We start from the raw sequence: 21716 nt of genomic DNA on the forward strand, positions 1-21716 counted from the left end.
AATCAAAGACTAAAATAATATCTGAACAAAATTAGGGCTTAATTCATACCCTGTTTCGACTTAATTGAAAGAATGGCATCCTTTTACCATCTTCTTCATTGTGCATTGTAGCAGCCTCAGTCGTTGCATCTTATTGTGTATGCATTTAAGCCATGTAAGACTTTTGCGATTTTGACCTTGAAATCTACTAACTTTTTAGGCCGTTATTTGGGAAAAAATGAAACAAGGAGAAGGAAATGGGGTCGATCACTTTGCTCGTATCTCTTTGGATGTTGCATTATTTGGTTTTGTGCAATGTGTGAATGTAATATGTGATTAGGAAGGATTTAATTATAATGTTAGCATTCCAATTGTGATGATCTCTTGTATCTGTCACAAATTAGACGGTTTTGTTTTTCTAGAATTGTGCTGATGAATTGGTCATAAATCTCATTTTGCTGGCTGATTCAGTTTGTGCTTGATGGCGAAAACAAATGAACTGAAGATGAATTAGCTGGAGACGAAGGTATGTTCCTTTTAATTTCTTCTGCGTATCTGTTTTACCAGATTCTGTTGATTGTGTTAACATTGCTAGCACAATCAGAGCTTGTCTTATCACTCAGTTGTTCTTCAGATTTACAATTCAGATTTCTGGATGTAATATACTTATAAGAATAGACTTAGTTAAGCTTTATCTGCCACTCACAAGTACTTTAGTTAAGCCTTAAACTTGTCCCATCCCATTTGTTCTTTGGTATCTGTTTCTAGTTGTTTAATTTCAATGAAAGGTTGGCTCTGTTTACTCATTGGTTTGAGTGATCTGATATGCTTTGAATAATAAATTTATTAGACCCATCCAGCTATTTTAAGTTTTAGAGTTTGATATTGAAGGAGGGTCGATTTCATCAGCATTTTGGTTTGATGAGAGCTGAAGATAACTGCCTCGATTATTCTACTATTGTAAAAAGTAAAGTTGTCATTCCTGGTTAAAGAATCTTGTTTTAGTGGAAAAGGCTGGCTGGCTGAATTAATTGGCAAAAATGAGTAAATGCATATTGCCAAGCTGTATATGAAGTAGTCGCGTTTTAATGGTTGGCGACACGAGATATGACTTTCCGATTCTAGCCTTGTGCGTTCCAAATTGAAAGAAGGAATTTAGGGTTTTTTCGCCGCCACTGCTTATATTCAATTTACATAGCAGCAGAAGAGGTAAACATTCCCCCCCCCCCCCCCCCCTATGTTTTTCGTTCCATTACAATTAGTTTGTTTGATCTTCGTATCGAAATAACTGGTCATCTATTTTTTGGTTTCTTCGTTTGGATAGAAGCTTGGAATTGGAGATTTTGTTCACTTCTTACCGAGAGGTTTCTTTAAATTCTCTGTATTGATTTATTGCACAGACTGTAACAATAGATTAGTTAGACCTGGCAATTCATGATGTCGTGTATCAACTTTTCATGTTTTGGTTATCCATTTTGTGCCTTTCCATAATCTCCTACCTCTGTATTCATGATTGGTATTGTCTTGTTTAGATGTTGCTATCATGATGTCGTGTCAAGGATTGTTGTGTCCTGGACTTAATTTATGGTTTGGGAAGTTTATTTGACCGTAACGAAGCCAACTTAGTCGAATTCATGTCTAATTTGTCTTGTATAGTTCGTGCAATCGTGCCTGCACAAAAAGGCCAACTTAGTTCACAACTCATGCACAATTTTGCACAATTCACGCTGTTAAATGTGTTTTTTCGATCACTTTTTTGGCCGTTATTTGAAAAAATGAAACAAGCGAAAATGGAAGAAGGAAATGGGGTCGATCACTTTGCTCACATCACAGAGGAACTACTCTCGTTGATATTAAGCCAGTTTGAAAACCTAAAGAATCTGTGTGGATACTCCCTTGTCTTGAAGCGTTTTGCTTTGGCTATTTATGAATTGAAATCTGTTCATTTGACTCTTCCAAGTACTACACACTCTACTGAATCAGCAGATGAAATCTGTGCACTTCTCCCTAAGCTGGCAGACGTCAAACTGGTTCTTCTCTGATTTGATTTTATGTTAATTTGGTTTGATATTTTTTCATCTGTGAATGTTTCTATGATTTTGTAAATTGAACAAAGACTTAATCAACATATGAGCTACTTTTGCACTATTTTCGTACTATTGTTTTGCACTATATTTGCACCATTTTACTCTTTTTCTTATCACTTTTTGTTATTTGAATCTTTGTATTTTTTTCTCTGATTCCTTGTCTTGTCCCCCATTTTTTTCTCTCATCTCTCTCTATTTTCCCACTTTTTTGGTACTATTTGAATCTGCGAACTTCTCCCTAAGCTGACAGGCTTTACCAGTGAAGAAATGAGTGAATTCATCAAGTTATCACCAATTAAGGAGTTGGGGTTCTTTTCATTCCTTCGGAACTTCAGGGAACTCAGATCTATTTCGTTGGACTTCACATGTCCTCGCAGCATCTGCAGTTCCTCACTTTGGAAAGTGAGGGTGAAATTCAGCAGTGGTGGAGCCATGGTGGAACTCTTTCTAGAACTACCAGCTTTTGTGCCTTGGGAGTATACTGGGGACAAAAAGGACTTGCGAGATCCGTTTTTGGAGTTTGTAGGTAAATATAAAAAATCATTTCCTTACTACTGATCCAAGATTAACTATGCCAACATCAAACTGACTCTTCTCTCGTTTAGTTTAATGTTAATTTGGGACTAAGTTTGATATTTATCTTCAGCGGGGAATGTTTCTATCTATGGTTTTGTACGTTGCATTCTATTTTCAAATGGATGTTTCATGTTGGTATAATAATATCTCTGTCGTACTTTTTGCACTATTTTCCCACTATTTTCGCACTATTTTCCCACTATTTTGCACCATTTTGCTTTATTAGTTCACTTTTAGTTACTCATTGTTTTGAGTGATCTGATATGCTTTGAATATTAAATCATTAGATCCAGCCAGCTAATTTAAGTTTTAGAGTTGGATATTGAAGGAGAGTGATTTCAGTTTGATGAAAGATGGAGATATCTGCCTCCATTATTCTACTATTGTAAAAAGTAAAGTTAGTCATTCCTGGTTAAAGAACCTTGTTTTAGTGGAAAAGGCTGACTGGCTGAATTAATTGGCAAAAATGAGTAAATGAATATTGCCAAGCTATATATGAAGCAGTCATGTTTTAATGGAAGACACCACGAGATATGACATTCATTTCTTATATAAATACACCTTAAGCGTTCCAAATTTAGTACAGAATATAGGGTTTTTCGCCGCCACTGCTTCTATTACATTCACATAAGCAGCAGAAGAGGTAAACATTTCCCCCGTGTTTTTCTTTCCATTTCTTTCCATTACTATTAGTTTGTTTGATCTTCGTATTGAAATAACTGGTCATTATTTTATGGTTTCTTCATTTGGATAAAAGCGTGCAAGTGTAGGATCTTGTAATTGGAGCCAACTTAGTCGAATTAATGTCTGGTTTGTCTTGTTTAGATACAAGATGTTGAGTCAAGAGTTGTCTGTGTCTTGAACTTTAATTTATGGTTTGGGAAGTTTATTTGACTGTAACAAAGCCAACTTAATGCGAAGTCATGTCTGATTTTATCTTGTATAGTTCGTGCAATCATGTCTGCACAAAAATGCCAACTTAGTTCACAATTCATGCACAACTTATGCACAATTTAAGCACAATTCATACTGTCTAATCTGTTTTTTCAGTTGAAATCTGTCACTGTATTATTGCCTCAGTCCTTACATCATATTGGGTAAGTATTTAAGCTAAGTTAGATTGTAGAGATTTTGACTTGAATTCTAACCTTATAGGTTGTTACTTGAAAAAATGAAACAAGCGAAAATGGAAGAAGGAAATGGGGTCGATCACTTTGCTCGCATCACAGAGGAACTACTCTCGTTGATATTAAGCCGGTTTGAAAACCTAAAGCATCTGTGTGGATACTCCCTTGTCTCGAAGCGTTTTGCTTTGGCTATTTATGAATTGAAATCTGTTCATTTGACTCTTCCAAGTACTACACACTCTACTGAATCAGCAGATGAAATCTGTGCACTTCTCCCTAAGCTGGCAGACGTCAAACTGGTTCTTCTCTGATTTGATTTTATGTTAATTTTGTTTGATTTTTTTTTCATCTGTGAATGTTTCTATGATTTTATACTTTGAACAAAGACTTAATCAACATATGAGCTGCTTTCGCACTATTTTCGCACTAATTTTTTGCAATATTTTTGCACTATATTTACACCATTTTACTCTTTTTCTTATCAATTTTTGATATTTGAATCTTTATATATATTTTTTCTTTGATTCCTTGTCTTGTCCCCCATTTTTTCTCTCATCTCTCTCTATTTTTCCATTTTTTTTGGTACTATTTGAATCTGCGAACTTCTCCCTAAGCTGGCAGGCTTTACCAGTGAAGAAATGAGTGAATTCATCAAGTTATCACCGATTAAGGAGTTGGGGTTCTTGTCATTCCTTCAGAACTTCAGGGAACTCAGATCTATTTCGTTGGACTTCACATGTCCTCGCAGCATCTGCAGTTCCTCACTTTGGAAAGTGAGGGTGAAATTCAGCAGCGGTGGAGCCATGGTGGAACTCTTTCTGGAACTACCAGATTTTGTGCCTTGGGAGTATACTGAGGACAAAAAGGACTTGCGAGATCCGTTGTTGGAGTTGTAGGTAAATATAAAGAATCATTTCCTTACTACTGATCCAAGTTTAACTATGCCGACATCAAACTGACTCTTCTCTCGTTTAGTTTAATGTTAATTTGGGACTAGGTATGGTATTTATCTTCTTCGGGGAATGTTTCTATCTATGGTTTTGTACGTTGCATTCTATTTTCAAATGGATGTTTCATGTTTGTATAATAATATCTCTGCCGTACTTTTGCACTATTCTTCCCACTATTTTCGCACTATTTTCCCACTATTTTCGCACTATTTTGCACCGTTTTGCTCTATTAGTTCACTTTTAGTTTCGATGGAAGGTTGGCTCTATTTACTCATTGGTTTGAGTGATCTGATATGCTTCGAATAATAAATCTATTCGATCCATCCAGCTAATTTAAATTTTAGAGTCTGATAGTGAAGGAGGATCGATTTCATCAGCATTTACTATTATAAAAGTAAAGTAGTTGTTCATAGTTAAAGAATCTTGTTTAAGTGGAAATAGCTGGCTGGCTGAATTAATTGGCAAAAATGAGTAAATGCATATTGCCAAGCTATATATGAAAAGGGTCGATCACTTTGCTCAACTACTTTCTTTGATATTAAGCCGGTTTGAAAACCTAAGTCATCTATGTGGATACTCCCTTGTCTCGAAGCGTTTTACTTTGGCTATTTATGAATTGAAATATGTTCATTTGACTCTTCCAAGTACTACACACTCTACTGAATCTGCTGATGAAATCTGTGAACTTCTCCCTAACCTGGCAGTCTTAAACTAGTTCTTCTCTGATTTGATTTTGTGTTAATTTGGTTTGGTATTTATGATTTGTACTTTGAACAAAGACTTAATCAACATATGAGATACTTTATCACTATTTTCGTACTATTTTTTTTGCACTATAATTGCACCATTTTGAAGGAGGGTCGATTTCATCAGCATTTTGGGTTGATGAAAGATGGTGATATCTGCCTCCATTATTCTACTATTGTAAAAAGTAAAGTTAGTCATTCCTGGTTAAAGAATCTTGTTTTAGTGGAAAAGGCTGACTGGCGGAATTAATCGGCAAAATGGAGTAAATGTATATTGCCAAGCTATATATGAAGCAGTATGTTTTAATGGAAGACAACACGAGATATGACCTTCGATTCTTATATAAATACGCCTTAAGCATTCCAAATTTTATTACGGAATATAGGGTTTTTCGCCGCCGCTGCTTCTATTGCATTTACATAGCAGCAGAAGAGGTAAACATTTCCCCCATGTTTTTCTTTCCATTTCTTTCGCTTACAATTAGTTTGTTTGATCTTCGTATCGAAATAACTGGTCATCTATTTTATGGTTTATTCTTCTGGATAGAATCATTCAAGCGTGGGATCTTGGATTCGGAGATTTTGTTCACTTCTTCCCGAGAGGTTTCTTTAAATTCTCAGTATTAATTTATTGCACTCGACTGTTATAATAGATCTATGCATAATTAACATTGTTAATGTGTATCTTAGTTAGATCTGACAATTCATGATGTTGCGTTTTATTTTATATATCATCTTTTCATGTTTTGTGTTATCCATTTTGTGCCTTTACATAATCTCCTTCCTCTGTATTCATGTTTGATATTGTCTTGTTTAGATTTTGCTATCATGGATTCGTGTCGAGGATTGTCTGTGTCTTTAACTTAATTTATGGTTTGGGAAGTTTATTTGACTGTAATGAAGCCAAATTCATGTCTGGTTTGTTTTGTATAATTCTTGCTATCGTGCCTTCACAAAAGGCCAACTTAGTTTGCACTTTATGAACGATTTGCGCTGTCTATTGTGTTTTTCCGGTTGTAATCTGTCACTTTATTATTGCCTCAGTCCATATATCATATTGGGTGTGTATTTAAGCCATGTTAGAGTGTTATTATTTTTACCTTGCAATCTATCCTTTTAGGCTGTTATTTGAAAAAATGAAACAAGTGAAAATGGAAAAAGGAAATGGTGTATCTTTTTCTAGTAGTTTAGTTGCCTCTGTTTCCTCATTGGCTTGAGTGATTTGACATGCTTTGAGTAATAAACTTATGAGATCCATCCAGCTATTTTAATTTGAGTCAAGGATTGTCTGTGTTTGAACTTAATTTATGTTTGGGAAGTTTATTTGACTGTAATGAAGCCAACTTAGTCGTATTCATGACTGATTTTATCTTGTATAGTTTGTGCAATCGTGTCTGCACAAAAAAGGCCAACTTAGTTCACAATTCATGCACAATTTATGCACAATTCACACTGTCTAATGTGTTTTTTCAGTTGAAATCTGTCACTGTATTATTGCCTCAGTCCTTACATCATATTCGATAAGTATTTAAGCCATGATTGATTGTTGAGATTTTGACCTTGAAATCTAACTTTGTAGGCCGTTATTTGAAAAAAATGAAACAAGCGAAAATGGAAGAGGGAAATGGGGTCGATCACTTTGCTCGCATCCCCGAGGAACTACTCTCGTTGATATTAAGCCGGTTCGAAAACCTAAAGCATCTGTGTGGATACTCCCTTGTCTCGAAGCGTTTTGCTTTGGCTATATATGAATTGAAGTCGGTTCATTTGACTCTTCCAAGTACTACACACTCTACTGAATCAGCTAATGAAATCTGTGGACTTCTCCGTAAGGTAGCAGGCTTTACCAGTGAAGAATTGAGTGAATTCATCAACTCATCACCGATTAAGGAGTTGGGGTTCTTCTCTTTCCTTCAGAACTTCAGGGAACTGAGATCTATTTCGTTGGACTTCACATGTCCTCGCAGCATCTGCAGTTCCTCACTTCTGAAAGTGAGTGTGAAATTCAGCAGCGGTGGAGCCATGGTGGAACTCTTTCTGGAACTACCAGCTGTTGTGCATGAGGAGGCTTCATCATCTGACGAGTCTTCTTCATCTGATGACGAGGACCCATGCGCTGCACTAACAGACACAGGAATGCATGCACAGTCTCTCTTTCGATGTTGTTGTGTTTGGTTACTTGTGCAGTGTTTGCTCAGAAAATGCCACCCTTCACTTGCGAGTGTCACCATCACAAATAGCGAGAAAGAGGGGGGACAATTTGTGAACAATATAAATCTTCTTTTTCGGATAAACAAGTCGAATGAAACAGAACTATGCTCATTGAATCAGACACTTGTTGGATGTGTGACTCAAAAATCCCGGAATCAGGATAACTGGTGAAAGTGGTGAATCATGCGACGTTAGATCCGGTGGATGAACTAGATTCTGATCCAGGCGCGTTGGATGCGATGATGTAGTGACTTGGGAGTATACTACTGGGGACGAAAAGGACTTGCGAGATTCGTCGTTGGAGTTTTTAGGTAAATAAGGAGAAACATTTCCTTACTTATCCACGTTTAACTATGCCGAAACTATTTCTTCTCTCATTTGATTTAATGTTAATTTGGGACTACAGTTTGATATTTATCTTTATCTGGGAATATTTCTATCTATGAATCTGTACTTAGAATAAAGACTTAATCAGCATTTAAGATACGTTTGCACTATTTTTGCACTTTTTGGTACTTTTTTTGCACTATTTTGGTACTATTTTTGCACTTATTTGGCACAGTTTTACTCTTTTTTTTTTAATTACTTTTTTGTTATTTTAATCTTTATATTTTATTTTTCTCTATGATTCCTTGTATCTTCCTCCATTTTCCCTCTCATCTCTCTCTAGTTTCAATTGCTTGATTTCATTTATTCTATGTACTCATAAAATTAAAGACCACATCAATAACTTTAATTTGATATAATTTTAAAAATAAATAAAAAATAAAAGATTATAAATACTATTAAAAATATGTTAAAGACTGTTTTATAAAAAACGGTGTATTTAATTGTAGTACCTAAGTAGTAGTAATATTCTTATACAGTAATTTTTTTATTGACAAAAAATACAATAAACTATATATAGCTGTGATAGACCGGAAGATCAACTTTCCTTTATTTTTAGGTTGACATACATTAATCAAAGCCATTGAAGAACAAGGAGTGTTTTGGGCATATTTCACCTACTTTCAAATTTGTTTAGCTTCTTATGGATTTCTTTAGCTATACTTTGCCTAGATTTTGTTGATGAATCTTGTTTGAGATTAGATATGTTAAGTAAGCGATGGATATATCTAGATTCCTGTCTGATAATGCTTCTAACTGTATCTTCCAACTACAGAGAGGTTTGTGACTATGCTATGTGTGAATGTAAAATGTGATTATGATGGATTTAATTATAATGATAGCATTCCAATTGTTATTGCTTTTATGGGAAATCTGTTTCACTAATTAAACTGTTTTGAATTTTCCAGAATTATGCTACTTGAGTTTGCTGATGAATTGCTCATACTTATCATTTTTCTGGTTGATTCACTTGTGACTGAATATAGAGTTGCAAGAGACAAAGGTATGTTCCTTTTAATTTCTTTGTATATCTGTTTTACCTGATGCAGTTGATTGTGTTGACCTTGCTAGCAGAATCAGAGGCTCAGAGAATGTCTGTTTGTTTGTTTTCTTTACCCCTTCATTGCACTAGTCCCTTTGAAAGTATGGTTTTCTTGAGGAATGTTTTGGAAACTCTGTGAAACAGGTCTAGCTTTATCTGTCACTTTAGATAAGCCTCAAAAATTGTTACTCTGTTCATATTCATTACTTGTCCTAACTGTCTCTAGTAGTTTAGTTTCAATATACTTTGAACAATAAACTTATTAGATCTATCCTGCTATTTAGAATCTGATATTGAAGGATGGTCGATTTTATCAGCATTTTGGTTTGATGAAAGCTTGAGATATCCGCCTCCATTGTTCTACCATGTATAAAAGTAAAGTTGACATTCCTAGTTGAAGAATCTTGTTTAGTTGAAGAAGGCTGACTGGTCGAATAAATTGGCAAAAATGAGTAATCGTGTTTGAAGACCTAAAGCATCTGTGTGGATACTCCCTTGTCTCGAAGCGTTTTGCTTCGGCTATTTGTGATTTGAAATCGGTTCATTTGACTCTTCCTAGTACTACACACTCTATTGAACTGATGAAATCTGTGAGCTTCTCCCTAAGCTGGCAGGCTTTACCAGTGAAGAAACGATTGAATTCATTACGTCATCACCTATTAAGGAGTTGGCCTTCTTGTCATTCCTTGGGAACTTCAGGGAACTCACATCTATTTCATTGGACTTCACATGTCCTCGCAGCATCTGCAGTTCCTCACTTTTGAAAGTGTGGGTGAAATTCGGCAGCGGTGGAGCCATGGTGGAACTCATTCTAGAACAACCAGCTTTTGTGCCTGGCGAGGCTTCTTCATCTGATGAGTCTTCTTCATCTGATGACGAGGACTCAGACGATGCACTAACAGACAGGAATGCGTAATGAGACACAATCTCTCTTTGGATGTTGCTGTGTTTGGTTACTTGTGCTGTGTTTGCTCAAAAAATGCCACCCTTCGCTTGAGAGTGTCACCATCACAAATAGCGAGAAAGAGGGGAGACTATTTGTGAGCAATATGAATCTTCTTTTCCGGATATTAAAGTCGAAAGAAGCAGAACCAGGCTCATTGAATCAGACACTTGCTTGGTTGTTAGACTTGCCAAATTAAAAGATTGATTTGCGTCGAGTGTGTTTGTGTGTGTGTGCTTGTAGAAATTTATGAAGTCTATTTATAGATGAAGTTTAGGTCTCTTTGGTTGGATGGTTTATCCATCGTTAGATGCGTGCTCTTAATTTCCCTCTTATTTTCAACTCAATGCACCCCAACAAGTTGGATTGAGTAATATATAGTTTCACATACTAGTCGAGTAGAAGAAAATCATTACTTAGTAAGAGATGAATCGATCTTTATTGATAGTATTAAGGAAGATGGTTACAATAAACATAGTATCAAACGAACAGCACGTAAGATACATGGGAGGTTAGTAATTAACCTCTGAAGTTGAAAACGAAGATGAAAAAGCAAAGGTGATCGATGATGTTGATGTAGACGTCCATGTTGAGATCGATTATTCGACTACAAAGTCGAAGTTGTAATAACTGACTCCCTGATATATACCATCAGTCTGATCCTCATATGTAATTTCACCGGTGGTGGAGCTTTGATCTTGTTGAGTGTAACTGTAAGGGACATTGCAAGTGCCCCTTGTCCCAACATAATGAACTGTAACCGTACTGTTTGCCGGCACAGGAACCGAGCCCTGAGCCGTGACACTAGTCGTAGTGGTTGTGGTGGTGTCCCACTGAAACGACCCGCTTATCTCAAAAGAAACTTCAATCTTACCCTCGGCTACGAAGGGCACCCCTGTTTCGATGGTGGTGGTCACCCCTGCTTTCAGCGAAAAGCCGCGGCTAAAAGTATAAGATTTCTGGTCTTGATATGTGATCTCCACACTCATGGTATCCACTTGATCCTTGTTGTTGGTGAGGGTAGTAGTGCCGGCCAAAAAAGGAGTCTCGCCATATATCCTCGCGTCCCCCATCCGATAAATCACGTTGTAGATCTTCCTGTGCATCACCAGCTCCTGCACTTGCATTCTCGACGATGTCCGGATGTAGTCGGCCCGTGCAGCTAGACAGTCGCTCACATTTGCGTCTGAGTAACGTATGCAAAAGTCATTGTTGACCGTGCTTCGAAGCGCTATGGTGTTGTCGTCGATTTTAATCGGCTGGAAGATAGTGGTATAAAAAAAATTCGGATCATCATTAAAATCGCCGTATACCAAACCGGAATCAGAATCAGCCATTAACCAGAACTTGCCAAAATAATCCGAATGTAGCCGCACGTGTCCGTCGGGCATCAGTGTCACAGTGTGGGCCGATAATTTATCGGTTGCATCGTTGGATCCGAACTGTAGGCGCGCGCCATATCTTTCGATAGCTTTGAGGTACATCCCGTTGTCTCCTTTCAGGGTTATATGCTTAGGCATCTTAACCAACGCATCCCCATCCGTCATCCCAAATGTCCCGGTGCCAAAGTTTCCGCCGATGTACAAACTGCTGGGAACGTAGATGTACAGCACGGGCAAGCCGGTCTGGACGTGGGTGAACTTCACATGACCCGGTGTCACGCTCGGCTCAAAGAGTGTGCAGAACGGGTCCGTCGTGTCCTCCACTGGCTGGTTTGATGCCGTGACGAGGTTGTTGTTGTCTCTGGATTTTTGCCAATATTTGTTGTTGTAAGTAAATCGGAGGTGAACGTAGTTGTTGTTCACTGTTGATTTTTCGACTGCGATCTTCACGAGAGGGCTGAACACGCTTTCGTCTCCGTAACCAAGGTAACCGTCGGCCTGGCAGCATAAATAAGACTTACTAACACCAGCTGGGATGAGGAGCACAATGAAGTTGGGGATTGCCATGTTTCTCCAACTTCATCAAAATTAACATATACATCAATTTTTATGAGAGTAATGTACAATCAAATAAAAATAAAATAATACTACTACTAAAATGTAGAGTTGATCACTTACCAAAGTAGAAATGCCAAAGCTTAATTTGCGTCGAGTGTGTGTGCTTGTAGAAATGTATGCAGTCCATTTATAGATAAAAGTCTAGGATATGACATTTCTACACTCACTACTATTTAGCGGTTTAGTTTAAACCTATGTTTTAAGGCTTTATTTTTGGTTGGATGGATTTCCAATAATGTTTGGTGTAAACCTGTGTTTTAAAACATAATCTTTGGTTGGGTGGTTTCCCATCATTAGAATTTAATGCGTGCTCTCATTGGATTACTTTATCCCTAATTTACTTTGTTAAATGTATCAACACAAGAATATACTCTATGGTACCTAGCTATATGAAGTTTTGAATATTCACTCCGTTTAATATTTTCATAATTATTCAACTCTAATCTAGTATGTTATGCGATTGTGTTTATATTGGCTGATTTGTTCAACGTGGTGATCAAATCTATAATGTAAAGAGCGAAAAGATATATACAATTCAATCACACATCTATCGATTCAATAAAACAGTAAATCAAGCTAACTATTCATACACACATGCATAGTGCTTTCATCACTACTAAATGTTAATGATCAAGTAATGCTTAGTAGTAAATGCTAATGACCAAGTAATGTTATCCTTGGCTAATATGAGTATATATATAGGTGGTGTTCGCGGTGGCGGATCCAGAAATTTCAGATTGGGGGAGCCATAAATAATTATCAATTTGAAAATTTAAAATTAAATTTCATTTTTTGCTAAAAAGTAAGAGAGAGAGAGAGAGAGCAAAAGTAGAGAAGTAAAAAGAAAATAAAGTAGGTGGAGAATAAAGTAAAAAAGATGCATTTTTGCTAAAAAAGGAAAAATGCTTCACTTATAATGGGACATCCCAAAAAGGAATATGACTCGCTTATCTTGGACGAATGGAGTATAATAGATATTTTTATTTTAGTTTAGAAAGAGTTTTAAATATTGAAAATACTTTATATTTTCTATATTATCTCAAATATGTTTTACAATATTATGTAAAAAACAAATGAGAGAACATATAATAGATTATTGTATTTTATAGATTAATTAGAAACCATAAATAATAAAAATGATTATATACAATGTATAACAAAAGTAAAACATTTGGCAAATTAAAATAAAAATATATAAGAAATACTCCATTTGTCCCCAATTAAAAGTCACACTTTTCCATTTCGGTCCGTCCCCAATTAAGAGTCACACTCCATTTCTACCATAAATAGTAAGTAGGTCCCACATTCCACTAACTCAATTCACTCACATTTTATTATAAAACCAATAAAAAAAAATAGGTCCCACATTCCACTAACTTTTTCAACAACTTTTCTTTACATTTCTTAAAACCCGTGCCCGGTCAAAATGTGACTTCTAATCGGGGACGGAGGGAGTATTAGCGAAAAAGAGAGGGAAAACGCACTAGAGAGGAATTGAACTTAGATTCTTTACTCTAAAAGATTAACATTTTATCACTAGGCTATTTATGGTTTTGGGATATAGTTATACCCCTTATTTTTAATTCTATCTGTTATTGAGCGTTCAGTTTTCTAGATAAAATAGCACCAAGATGTAATCCAGGCATAACTTATGAGATTATTTTAGTTCAAGTGAGTTTGCTATGACTAATTATCACGTAACTATCCATTTATAACTAAGGTGTGAAATTTAATCTCCTGAATAATAATACAGTATTCCCTCCGTTCCATTATAAGTGGGACATTCTATTTTAGGTTAAGACATTTCTTTTACTTTATCATTTCATCTATTTTTTCTCTCTATTTTTTTTCACACTCTTACTTTATACTCTCTTCATTTGAATTTAACAACTATCTAAAAACTTGTTCCCAAAAGAAATGAGTACAATACTATTTAATTATGAGATACTTCATCCGTTCCATGATAGATATTATACTTTCTGTTTTAGTTTGTATCATAAAATATGTCGGATCTCTTTTTTTTTTAGATTAAGCTCTCTCACATCAATATTAAATAAAATCTCATGTCATTTACCGAGTGTGCCATCTATAATTTTACAAACCAAACCTAGGTAATTGAGAATGAATTGTTAAAGAATGAAATCAACGTCTAAACTAAAATTATTATTGCTTAACAAATTAGGACTTAATTTACCTTGAATGGTTCAATAAAGTCGAAACAGAGTGATGCGTAATTAGATTAGCTGAATCAGCTGATGCAATTAGTGAACTTCTCCCGAAGCTGAAGAAACAGAGTGTATTCATTGAGGAGTTGGGGTTCTTCTCATTCCTTCGGAACTTCAAGGAACTCAGATCTATTTCCCTGGAATTTAGTGAAATTCAGCAGCAGTGTGAATGTAAAATGTGATTAGGAATGATTTAATTATAATGCTAGCATTCCAATTCCAATTTCACAAATTAGACGGTTTTGTTTTTCTAGAATTGTGCTGATGAAATTGGTCATATTTCTCATTTTGCTGACTGATTCAGTTTGTGCTTGATGGCGAAAACAAATGAATTGAAGATGAATTGGCTGGAGATGAAGGTATGCTCCTTTTAATTTCTTCTGTGTATCTGAGTTTTACCTGATAAAATTGATTATGTTTACATTGCTAGCTGAATCAGAGCTTGTCTTATCACTCGGTTGTTCTTCAGATTTACAATTCAGATTTAAAATAGCTTCATCTGCCACTCACAAGTACTTTAGTTAAGCCTTAAACTCACAACTCTGTTTCTAGTTGTTTAGTTTCAATGAAAGGTTGGCTCTGTTTACTCATTGGTTTGAGTAATCTGATATGCTTTGAATAATAAATTTATTAGATCCATCCAGCTATTTTAAGTTTTAGAGTCTGATGTTGAAGGAGGGTTGATTTCATCAGCATTGTAAAAAGTAAAGTTGTCATTCCTGGTTAAAGAATCTTGTTTTAGCGGAAAAGGCTGGCTGAATTAATTGGCAAAAATGAGTAAATGCATATTGCCAAGCTGTATATGAAGTAGTCGCGTTTTAATGGATGGCGACACGAGATATGACTTTCCGATTCTAGCCTTGTGCGTTCCAAATTGAAATAAGGAATTTAGGGTTTTTCGCTGCCACTGCTTCTATTCCATTTACATAGCAGCAGAAGAGGTAAACATCCCCCCCCCTATGTTTTTCGTTCCATTACAATTAGTTTGTTTGATCTTCGTATCGAAATAACTGGTCATCTATTTTTTGGTTTCTTCGTTTGGATAGAAGCTTGGAATCGGAGATTTTGTTCACTTCTTACCGAGAGGTTTCTTTGAATTCTCTGTATTGATTTATTGCACAGACTGTAACAATAGATTAGTTAGATCTGGCAATTCATGATGTCGTGTATCAACTTTTCATGTTCTGGTTATCCATTTTGCGCCTTTCCATAATCTCCTACCTCTGTATTCATGATTGATATTGTCTTGTTTAGATGTTGCTATCATGATGTCGTGTCGAGGATTGTCTGTGTCTTGAACTTAATTTATGGTTTGGGAAGTTTATTTGACTGTAACGAAGCCAACTTAGTCGAATTCATGTCTAATTTGTCTTGTATAGTTCGTGCAATCGTGCCTGCACAAAAAGGCCAACTTAGTTCACAACTCATGCACAATTTTGCATAATTCACGCTGTCTAATGTGCTTTTTCGATCATTTTTTAGACCGTTATTTGAAAAAATGAAACAAGCGAAAATGGAAGAAGGAAAAGGGGTCGATCACTTTGCTCGCATCACAGAGGAACTACTCTCGTTGATATTAAGCCGGTTTGAAAACCTAAAGCATCCGTGTGGATACTCCCTTGTCTCGAAACGTTTTGCTTTGGCTATTTATGAATTGAAATCTGTTCATTTGACTCTTCCAAGTACTACACACTCTACTGAATCAGCAGATGAAATCTGTGCACTTCTCCCTAAGCTGGCAGACGTCAAACTGGTTCTTCTCTGATTTGATTTTATATTAATTTGGTTTGATATTTTTTTCATCTGTGAATGTTTCTATGATTTTGTACTTTGAACAAAGACTTAATCAACATATGAGCTACTTTTGCACTATTTTCGTACTATTTTTTTGCACTATATTTGCACCATTTTACTCTTTTTCTTATCACTTTTTGTTATTTAAGCTGACAGGCTTTACCAGTGAAGAAATGAGTGAATTCATCAAGTCATCACCGATTAAGGAGTTGGGGTTCTTGTCATTCCTTCAGAACTTCAGGGAACTCAGATCAATTTCGTTGGACTTCTCATGTCCTCGCAGCATCTGCAGTTCCTCACTTTGGAAAGTGAGGGTGAAATTCAGCAGTGGGGGAGCCATGGTGGAACTCTTTCTAGAATTACCAGCTTTTGTGCCTTGGGAGTATACTGGGGACAAAAAGGACTTGCGAGATCCGTTGTTGGAGTTTGTAGGTAAATATAAAGAATCATTTCCTTACTACTGATCCAAGTTTAACTATGCTGACATCAAACTGACTCTTCTCTCGTTTAGTTTAATGTTAATTTGGGACTAAGTTTGATATTTATCTTCATCAGGGAATGTTTCTATCTATGGTTTTGTACATTGCATTCCATTTTCAAATGGATGTTTCATGTTTGTATAATAATATCTCTGTCGTACTTTTTGCACTACTTTCCCACTATTTTCGCGCTATTTACGCACTATTTTGCACCATTTTGCTTTATTAGTTCACTTTTAGTTACTCATTGTTTTGAGTGATCTGATATGCTTTGAATATTAAATCATTAGATCCATCCAGCTAATTTAAGTTTTAGAGTTGGATATTGAAGGAGAGTGATTTTGGTTTGATGAAAGATGGAGATATCTGCCTCCATTATTCTACTATTGTAAAAAGTAAAGTTAGTCATTCCTGGTTAAAGAATCTTGTTTTAGTGGGAAAGGCTGACTGGCTGAATTAATTGGCAAAAATGAGTAAATGAATATTGCCAAGCTATATATGAAGCAGTCATGTTTTAATGGAAGACAATACGAGATATGACCTTCATTTCCTATATAAATACACCTTAAGCGTTCCAAATTTTATTACAGAATATAGGGTTTTTTGCTGCCACTGCTTCTATTCCATTTACATAGCAGCAGAAGAGGTTAACATTTCCCCCGTGTTTTTCTTTCCATTTCTTTCCATTGCAATTAGTTTGTTTGATCTTCGTATTGAAATAACTGGTCATTTATTTTATGGTTTCTTCATTTGGATAAAAGCGTGCAAGTGTAGGATCTTGTAATCGGAGCCAACATAGTCGAATTAATGTCTGGTTTGTCGTGTTTAGATACAAGATGTTGAGTCAAGAATTGTCTTGTCTTGAACTTAATTTATGGTTTGGGAAGTTTATTTGACTGTAACAAAGCCAACTTAATGCGAATTCATGTCTGATTTTATCTTGTATAGTTCGTGCAATCATATCTGCACAAAAATGCCAACTTAGTTCACAATTCATGCACAATTTATGCACAATTCACACTGTCTAATGTGTTTTTTCAGTTGAAATCTGTCACTGTATTTTCGCACTATTTTTTTGCAATATTTTTGCACTATATTTGCACCATTTTACTCTTTTTCTTATCAATTTTTGTTATTTGAATCTTTGTATTTTTTTTCTCTCTGATTCCTTGTCTTTTCCCCCATTTTTTCTCTCATCTCTCTCTATTTTCCATTTTTTTGGTACTATTTGAATCTGCGAACTTCTCCCTAAGCTGGCAGGCTTTACCAGTGAAGAAATGAGTGAATTCATCAATTCACACCGATTAAGGAGTTGGGGTTCTTGTCATTCCTTCGGAACTTCAGGGAACTCAGATCTATTTCGTTGGACTTCTCATGTCCTCGCAGCATCTGCAGTTCCTCACTTTGGAAAGTGAGGGTGAAATTCAGCAGCGGTGGATCCAGGGTGGAACTCTTTCTAGAACCACCAGCTTTTGTGCCTTGGGAGTATACTGGGGACAAAAAGGACTTGCGAGATCCGTTGTTGGAGTTTGTAGGTAAATATAAAGAATCATTTCCTTACTACTGATCCAAGTTTAACTATGCCGACATCAAACTGACTCTTCTCTCGTTTAGTTTAATGTTAATTTGGGACTAAGTTTGATATTTATCTTCATTGGGGAATGTTTCTATCTATGGTTCTGTACGTTGCATTCTATTTTCAAATGGATGTTTCATGTCTGTATAATAATATCTCTGTCGTACTTTTTGCACTATTTTCCCACAATTTTCGCACTATTTTGCACTGTTTTGCTCTATTAGTTCACTTTTAGTTTTGGCTCTATTTACTCATTGGTTTGAGTGATCTGATATGTTTCGAATAATAAATCTATTCGATCCATCCAGCTAATTTAAGTTTTAGAGTTTGATATTGAAGGAGGGTCGATTTCATCAGCATTTTGTTTTACTATTCTACTATTATAAAAGTAAAGTAGTCGTTCATAGTTAAAGAATCTTGTTTTAGTGGAAAAGGCTGGCTGGCTGAATTAATTGGCAAAAATGAGTAAATGCATATTGTCAAGCTATATATGAAATAGGGTCGATCACTTTGCTCAACTACTTTCTTTGATATTAAGCCGGTTTGAAAACTTAAGTCATCTGTGTGGATACTCCCTTGTCTCAAAGCCTTTTGCTTTGGCTATTCATGAATTGAAATCTGTTCATTTGACTCTTCCAAGTACTACACACTCTACTGAATCTGCTGATGAAATCCGTGAACTTCTCCCTAAGCTGGCAGTCTTAAACTAGTTCTTCTCTGATTTGATTTTGTGTTAATATGGTTTGGTATTTATGATTTTGTACTTTGTACAAAGACTTAATCAACATCTGAGCTTCTTTCACACTATTTTCGTACTATTTTCTTGCACGATTTTTGCACTATAATTGCACCATTTTACTCTTTTTCTTATCACTTTTTTACTATTTAAATCTTTATATTTTATTTTTCTCTCTGATTCCTTGTCTTTTCCCCCATTTTTTCTCTCACATCTCTCTATTTATTAGATCCAGCCAGCTAATTTAAGTTTTAGAGTCTGATATTGAAGGAGGGTCGATTTCATCAGCATTTTGGATTGATAAAAGATGGTGATATCTGCCTCCATTATTCTACTATTGTAAAAAGTAAAGTTAGTCATTCCTGGTTAAAGAATCTTGTTTTAGTGGAAAAGGCTGACTGGCTGAATTTATTGGCAAAAATGAGTAAATGTATATTGCCAAGCTATATATGAAGCAATATGTTTTAATGGAAGACAGCACGAGATACGACCTTCGATTCTTATATAAATATGCCTTAAGCGTTCCAAATTTTATTACAGAATATAGGGTTTTTCGCCGCCGCTGCTTCTATTGCATTTACATAGCAACAGAAGAGGTAAACATTTCCCCATGTTTTTCTTTCCATTTCTTTCGCTTACAATTAGTTTGTTTGATCTTCGTATCGAAATAACTGGTCATCTATTTTATGGTTTCTTCTTTTGGATAGAAGCATTCAAGCGTGGAATCTTGGATTCGGAGATTTTGTTCACTTCTTACCGAGAGGTTTCTTTAAATTCTCAGTATTAATTTATTGCACTCGACTGTTATAATAGATCTAACATAATTAACACTGTTAATGTGTATCTTAGTTAGATCTGGCAAGTCATGATGCGTTTTATTTTATATATTATCTTTTCATGTTTTGTGTTATCCATTTTGTGCCTTTACATAATCTCCTTCCTCTGTATTCATGTTTGATATTGTCTTGTTTAGATCTTGCTATCATGGATTTGTGTCGAGGATTGTCTGCGTCTTTAACTTAATTTATGGTTTGGGAAGTTTATTTGACTGTAACGAAGCCGAATTCATGTCTGGTTTGTTTTGTATAATTCGTGCTATCGTGCCTTCACAAAAGGCCAACTTAGTTCACAATTCATGCACGATTTGCGTTGTCTATTGTGTTTTTTTCGGTTGAAATCTATCACTTTATTATTGCCTCAGTCCTTAAATCATACTGGGTGTGTATTTAAGCCATGTTAGATTGTTATTATTTTTACCTTGCATCTGTCCTTTTAGGCTGTTATTTGAAAAAATGAAACAAGTGAAAATGGGAAAAGGAAATGGGGTATCTTTTTCTAGTAGTTTAGTTGCCTCTGTTTCCTCATTGCCTTGAGTGATTTGACATGCTTTCATCCAGCTATTTTAATTTGAGTCAAGGATTATCTGTGTCTTGAACTTAATTTATGGTTTTGGAAGTTTATTTGACTGTAATTAAGCCAACTTAGTCGTAATCATGTCTGATTTTATCTTGTATAGTTCGTGCAATCGTGTCTGCACAAAAAGGCCAACTTAGTTCACAATTCATGCACAATTCATGCACAATTCACACTGTCTAATGTGTTTTTTCAGTTGAAATCTGTCACTGTTTTATTGCCTCAGTCCTTACATCATATTCGATAAGTATTTAAGCCATGTTAGATTGTTGAGATTTTGACCTTGAAATCTAACTTTGTAGGCCGCTATTTGAAAAAAATGAAACAAGCGAAAATGGAAGAGGGAAATGGGGTCGATCACTTTGCTCGCATCCCAGAGGAACTACTCTCGTTGATATTAAGCCGGTTTGAAAACCTAAAGCATTTGTGTGGATATTCCCTTGTCTCGAAGCGTTTTGCTTTGGCTATTTATGAGTTGAAGTCAGTTCATTTGACTCTTCCAAGTACTACACACTCTACTGAATCAGCTAATGAAATCTGTGGGCTTATCCCTAAGGTGACCGGCTTCACCAGTGAAGAAATGAGTGCATTCATCAAGTCATCACCGATTAAGGAGTTGGGGTTCTTCTCATTCCTTCGGAACTTCAGGGAACTGAGATCTATTTCGTTGGACTTCACATGTCCTCGCAGCATCTGCAGTTCCTCACTTTTGAAAGTGATGGTGAAATTCAGCAGCGGTAGAGCCATGATGGAACTCTTTCTAGAACTACCAGCTGTTGTGCATGAGGAGGCTTCATCATCTGACGAGTCTTCTTCATCTGATGACGAGGACCCATGCGCTGCACTAACAGACACAGGAATGCGTGCACAGTCTCTCTTTCGATGTTGTTGTGTTTGGTTACTTGTGCAGTGTTTGCTCAGAAAATGCCACCCTTCACTTGCGAGTGTCACCATCACAAATAGCGAGAAAGAGGGGAGACAATTTGTGAACAATATAACTCTTCTTTTTCGGATAAATAAGTCGAATGAAACAGAACTATGCTCATTGAATCAGACACTTGTTGGATGTGTGACTCAAAAATCCCGGAATCAGGATACCTGGTGAAAGTGGTGAATCATGCGACGTTAGATCCGGTGGATGAACTAGATCCTGATCCAGGCGCGTTGGATGGCGATGATGTAGAGACTTGGGAGTATACTGGGGACGAAAAGGACGCAAGATTCGTTGTTGGAGTTTTTAGGTAAATATGGAGAAACATTTCCTTACTTATCCACGTTTAACATTGCCGAAACTAGCTCTTCTTTAATTTGATTTAATGTTAATTTGGGCTACAGTTTGATATTTCTCTTTATCTGGGAATGTCTCTATGTATGCTATTGTACTTAATCAACATTTAAGGTATTTTTGCACTATTTTGGCCCTATTTTGGCACTATTTTGGCACT

The 21716-nt window shown here is 35.9% G+C and overlaps 3 protein-coding genes and 1 pseudogene across 7 annotated transcripts; 3 read left to right on the forward strand and 1 right to left on the reverse strand.

The window, feature by feature from the left end:
- Positions 1–33: 33 nt before the first annotated feature.
- On the forward strand, positions 34–7823 carry LOC125206073 (uncharacterized). The gene is made up of 5 exons (XM_089060744.1): positions 34–1188; positions 1304–2592; positions 5852–5900; positions 6013–6068; positions 7045–7823. The coding sequence occupies exons 2-5, from the start codon at positions 2432–2434 to the stop codon at positions 7214–7216; spliced, it is 438 nt and encodes a 145-aa protein (XP_088916870.1). The 5' UTR covers positions 34–1188; positions 1304–2431; the 3' UTR covers positions 7217–7823.
- LOC125206075 (uncharacterized) lies at positions 7488–10357 on the forward strand (annotated as a pseudogene).
- Positions 10358–10460: 103 nt separating this feature from the next.
- Positions 10461–12138, reverse strand: LOC125206074 (uncharacterized). Its single transcript, XM_048105369.2, has 2 exons — positions 12109–12138; positions 10461–12007 (listed from the first exon to the last, which is right to left on the reverse strand). Exon 2 carries the CDS (start codon positions 11995–11997, stop codon positions 10648–10650), a length of 1350 nt encoding a protein of 449 aa, XP_047961326.2. The 5' UTR covers positions 11998–12007; positions 12109–12138; the 3' UTR covers positions 10461–10647.
- Positions 12139–14224: 2086 nt separating this feature from the next.
- Positions 14225–21706, forward strand: LOC148923879 (uncharacterized). 5 transcript variants are annotated; one of them, XR_016132647.1, is made up of 7 exons: positions 14227–15359; positions 15756–16026; positions 16217–16499; positions 17800–18081; positions 19406–19454; positions 19566–19621; positions 20574–21706. XR_016132647.1 is itself a non-coding variant. In XM_089060743.1 (6 exons), the coding sequence occupies exons 4-6, from the start codon at positions 17921–17923 to the stop codon at positions 21374–21376; spliced, it is 1020 nt and encodes a 339-aa protein (XP_088916869.1). In that variant the 5' UTR covers positions 14257–15359; positions 15756–16026; positions 16217–16499; positions 17800–17920; the 3' UTR covers positions 21377–21706. The 5 variants fall into 5 exon arrangements, 1 of the variants encoding a protein (XP_088916869.1); XR_016132648.1 differs by having other exon boundaries at positions 19569–19621; XR_016132646.1 differs by having other exon boundaries at positions 14228–15359; positions 19399–19454; positions 19569–19621.
- The last annotated feature ends 10 nt before the right edge of the window (positions 21707–21716 follow it).

Source organism: Salvia hispanica, chromosome 6, assembly GCF_029641045.1.
Source record: "Salvia hispanica isolate PSC_SH4W2 chromosome 6, Shi_PSC_v1, whole genome shotgun sequence".
Classification (NCBI taxonomy): Eukaryota; Viridiplantae; Streptophyta; class Magnoliopsida; order Lamiales; family Lamiaceae; genus Salvia; species Salvia hispanica.

Bases quoted from the DNA above. Each gene is read 5' to 3' on its own strand.
- LOC125206073 (XM_089060744.1), top strand. From the start codon at position 2,432: ATGTCCTCGCAGCATCTGCAGTTCCTCACTTTGGAAAGTGAGGGTGAA. The intron at 2,593-5,851 runs GTAAATATAAAA...TACGGAATATAG, and splicing joins TCCGTTTTTGGAGTTTGTAG to GGTTTTTCGCCGCCGCTGCT. The intron at 6,069-7,044 runs GTTTCTTTAAAT...CTAACTTTGTAG, and splicing joins TGTTCACTTCTTCCCGAGAG to GCCGTTATTTGAAAAAAATG.
- LOC148923879 (XM_089060743.1), top strand. From the start codon at position 17,921: ATGTCCTCGCAGCATCTGCAGTTCCTCACTTTGGAAAGTGAGGGTGAA. The intron at 18,082-19,565 runs GTAAATATAAAG...TCTTTTGGATAG, and splicing joins TCCGTTGTTGGAGTTTGTAG to AAGCATTCAAGCGTGGAATC. The intron at 19,622-20,573 runs GTTTCTTTAAAT...CTAACTTTGTAG, and splicing joins TGTTCACTTCTTACCGAGAG to GCCGCTATTTGAAAAAAATG.
- LOC125206074 (XM_048105369.2), bottom strand. From the start codon at position 11,997: ATGGCAATCCCCAACTTCATTGTGCTCCTCATCCCAGCTGGTGTTAGT.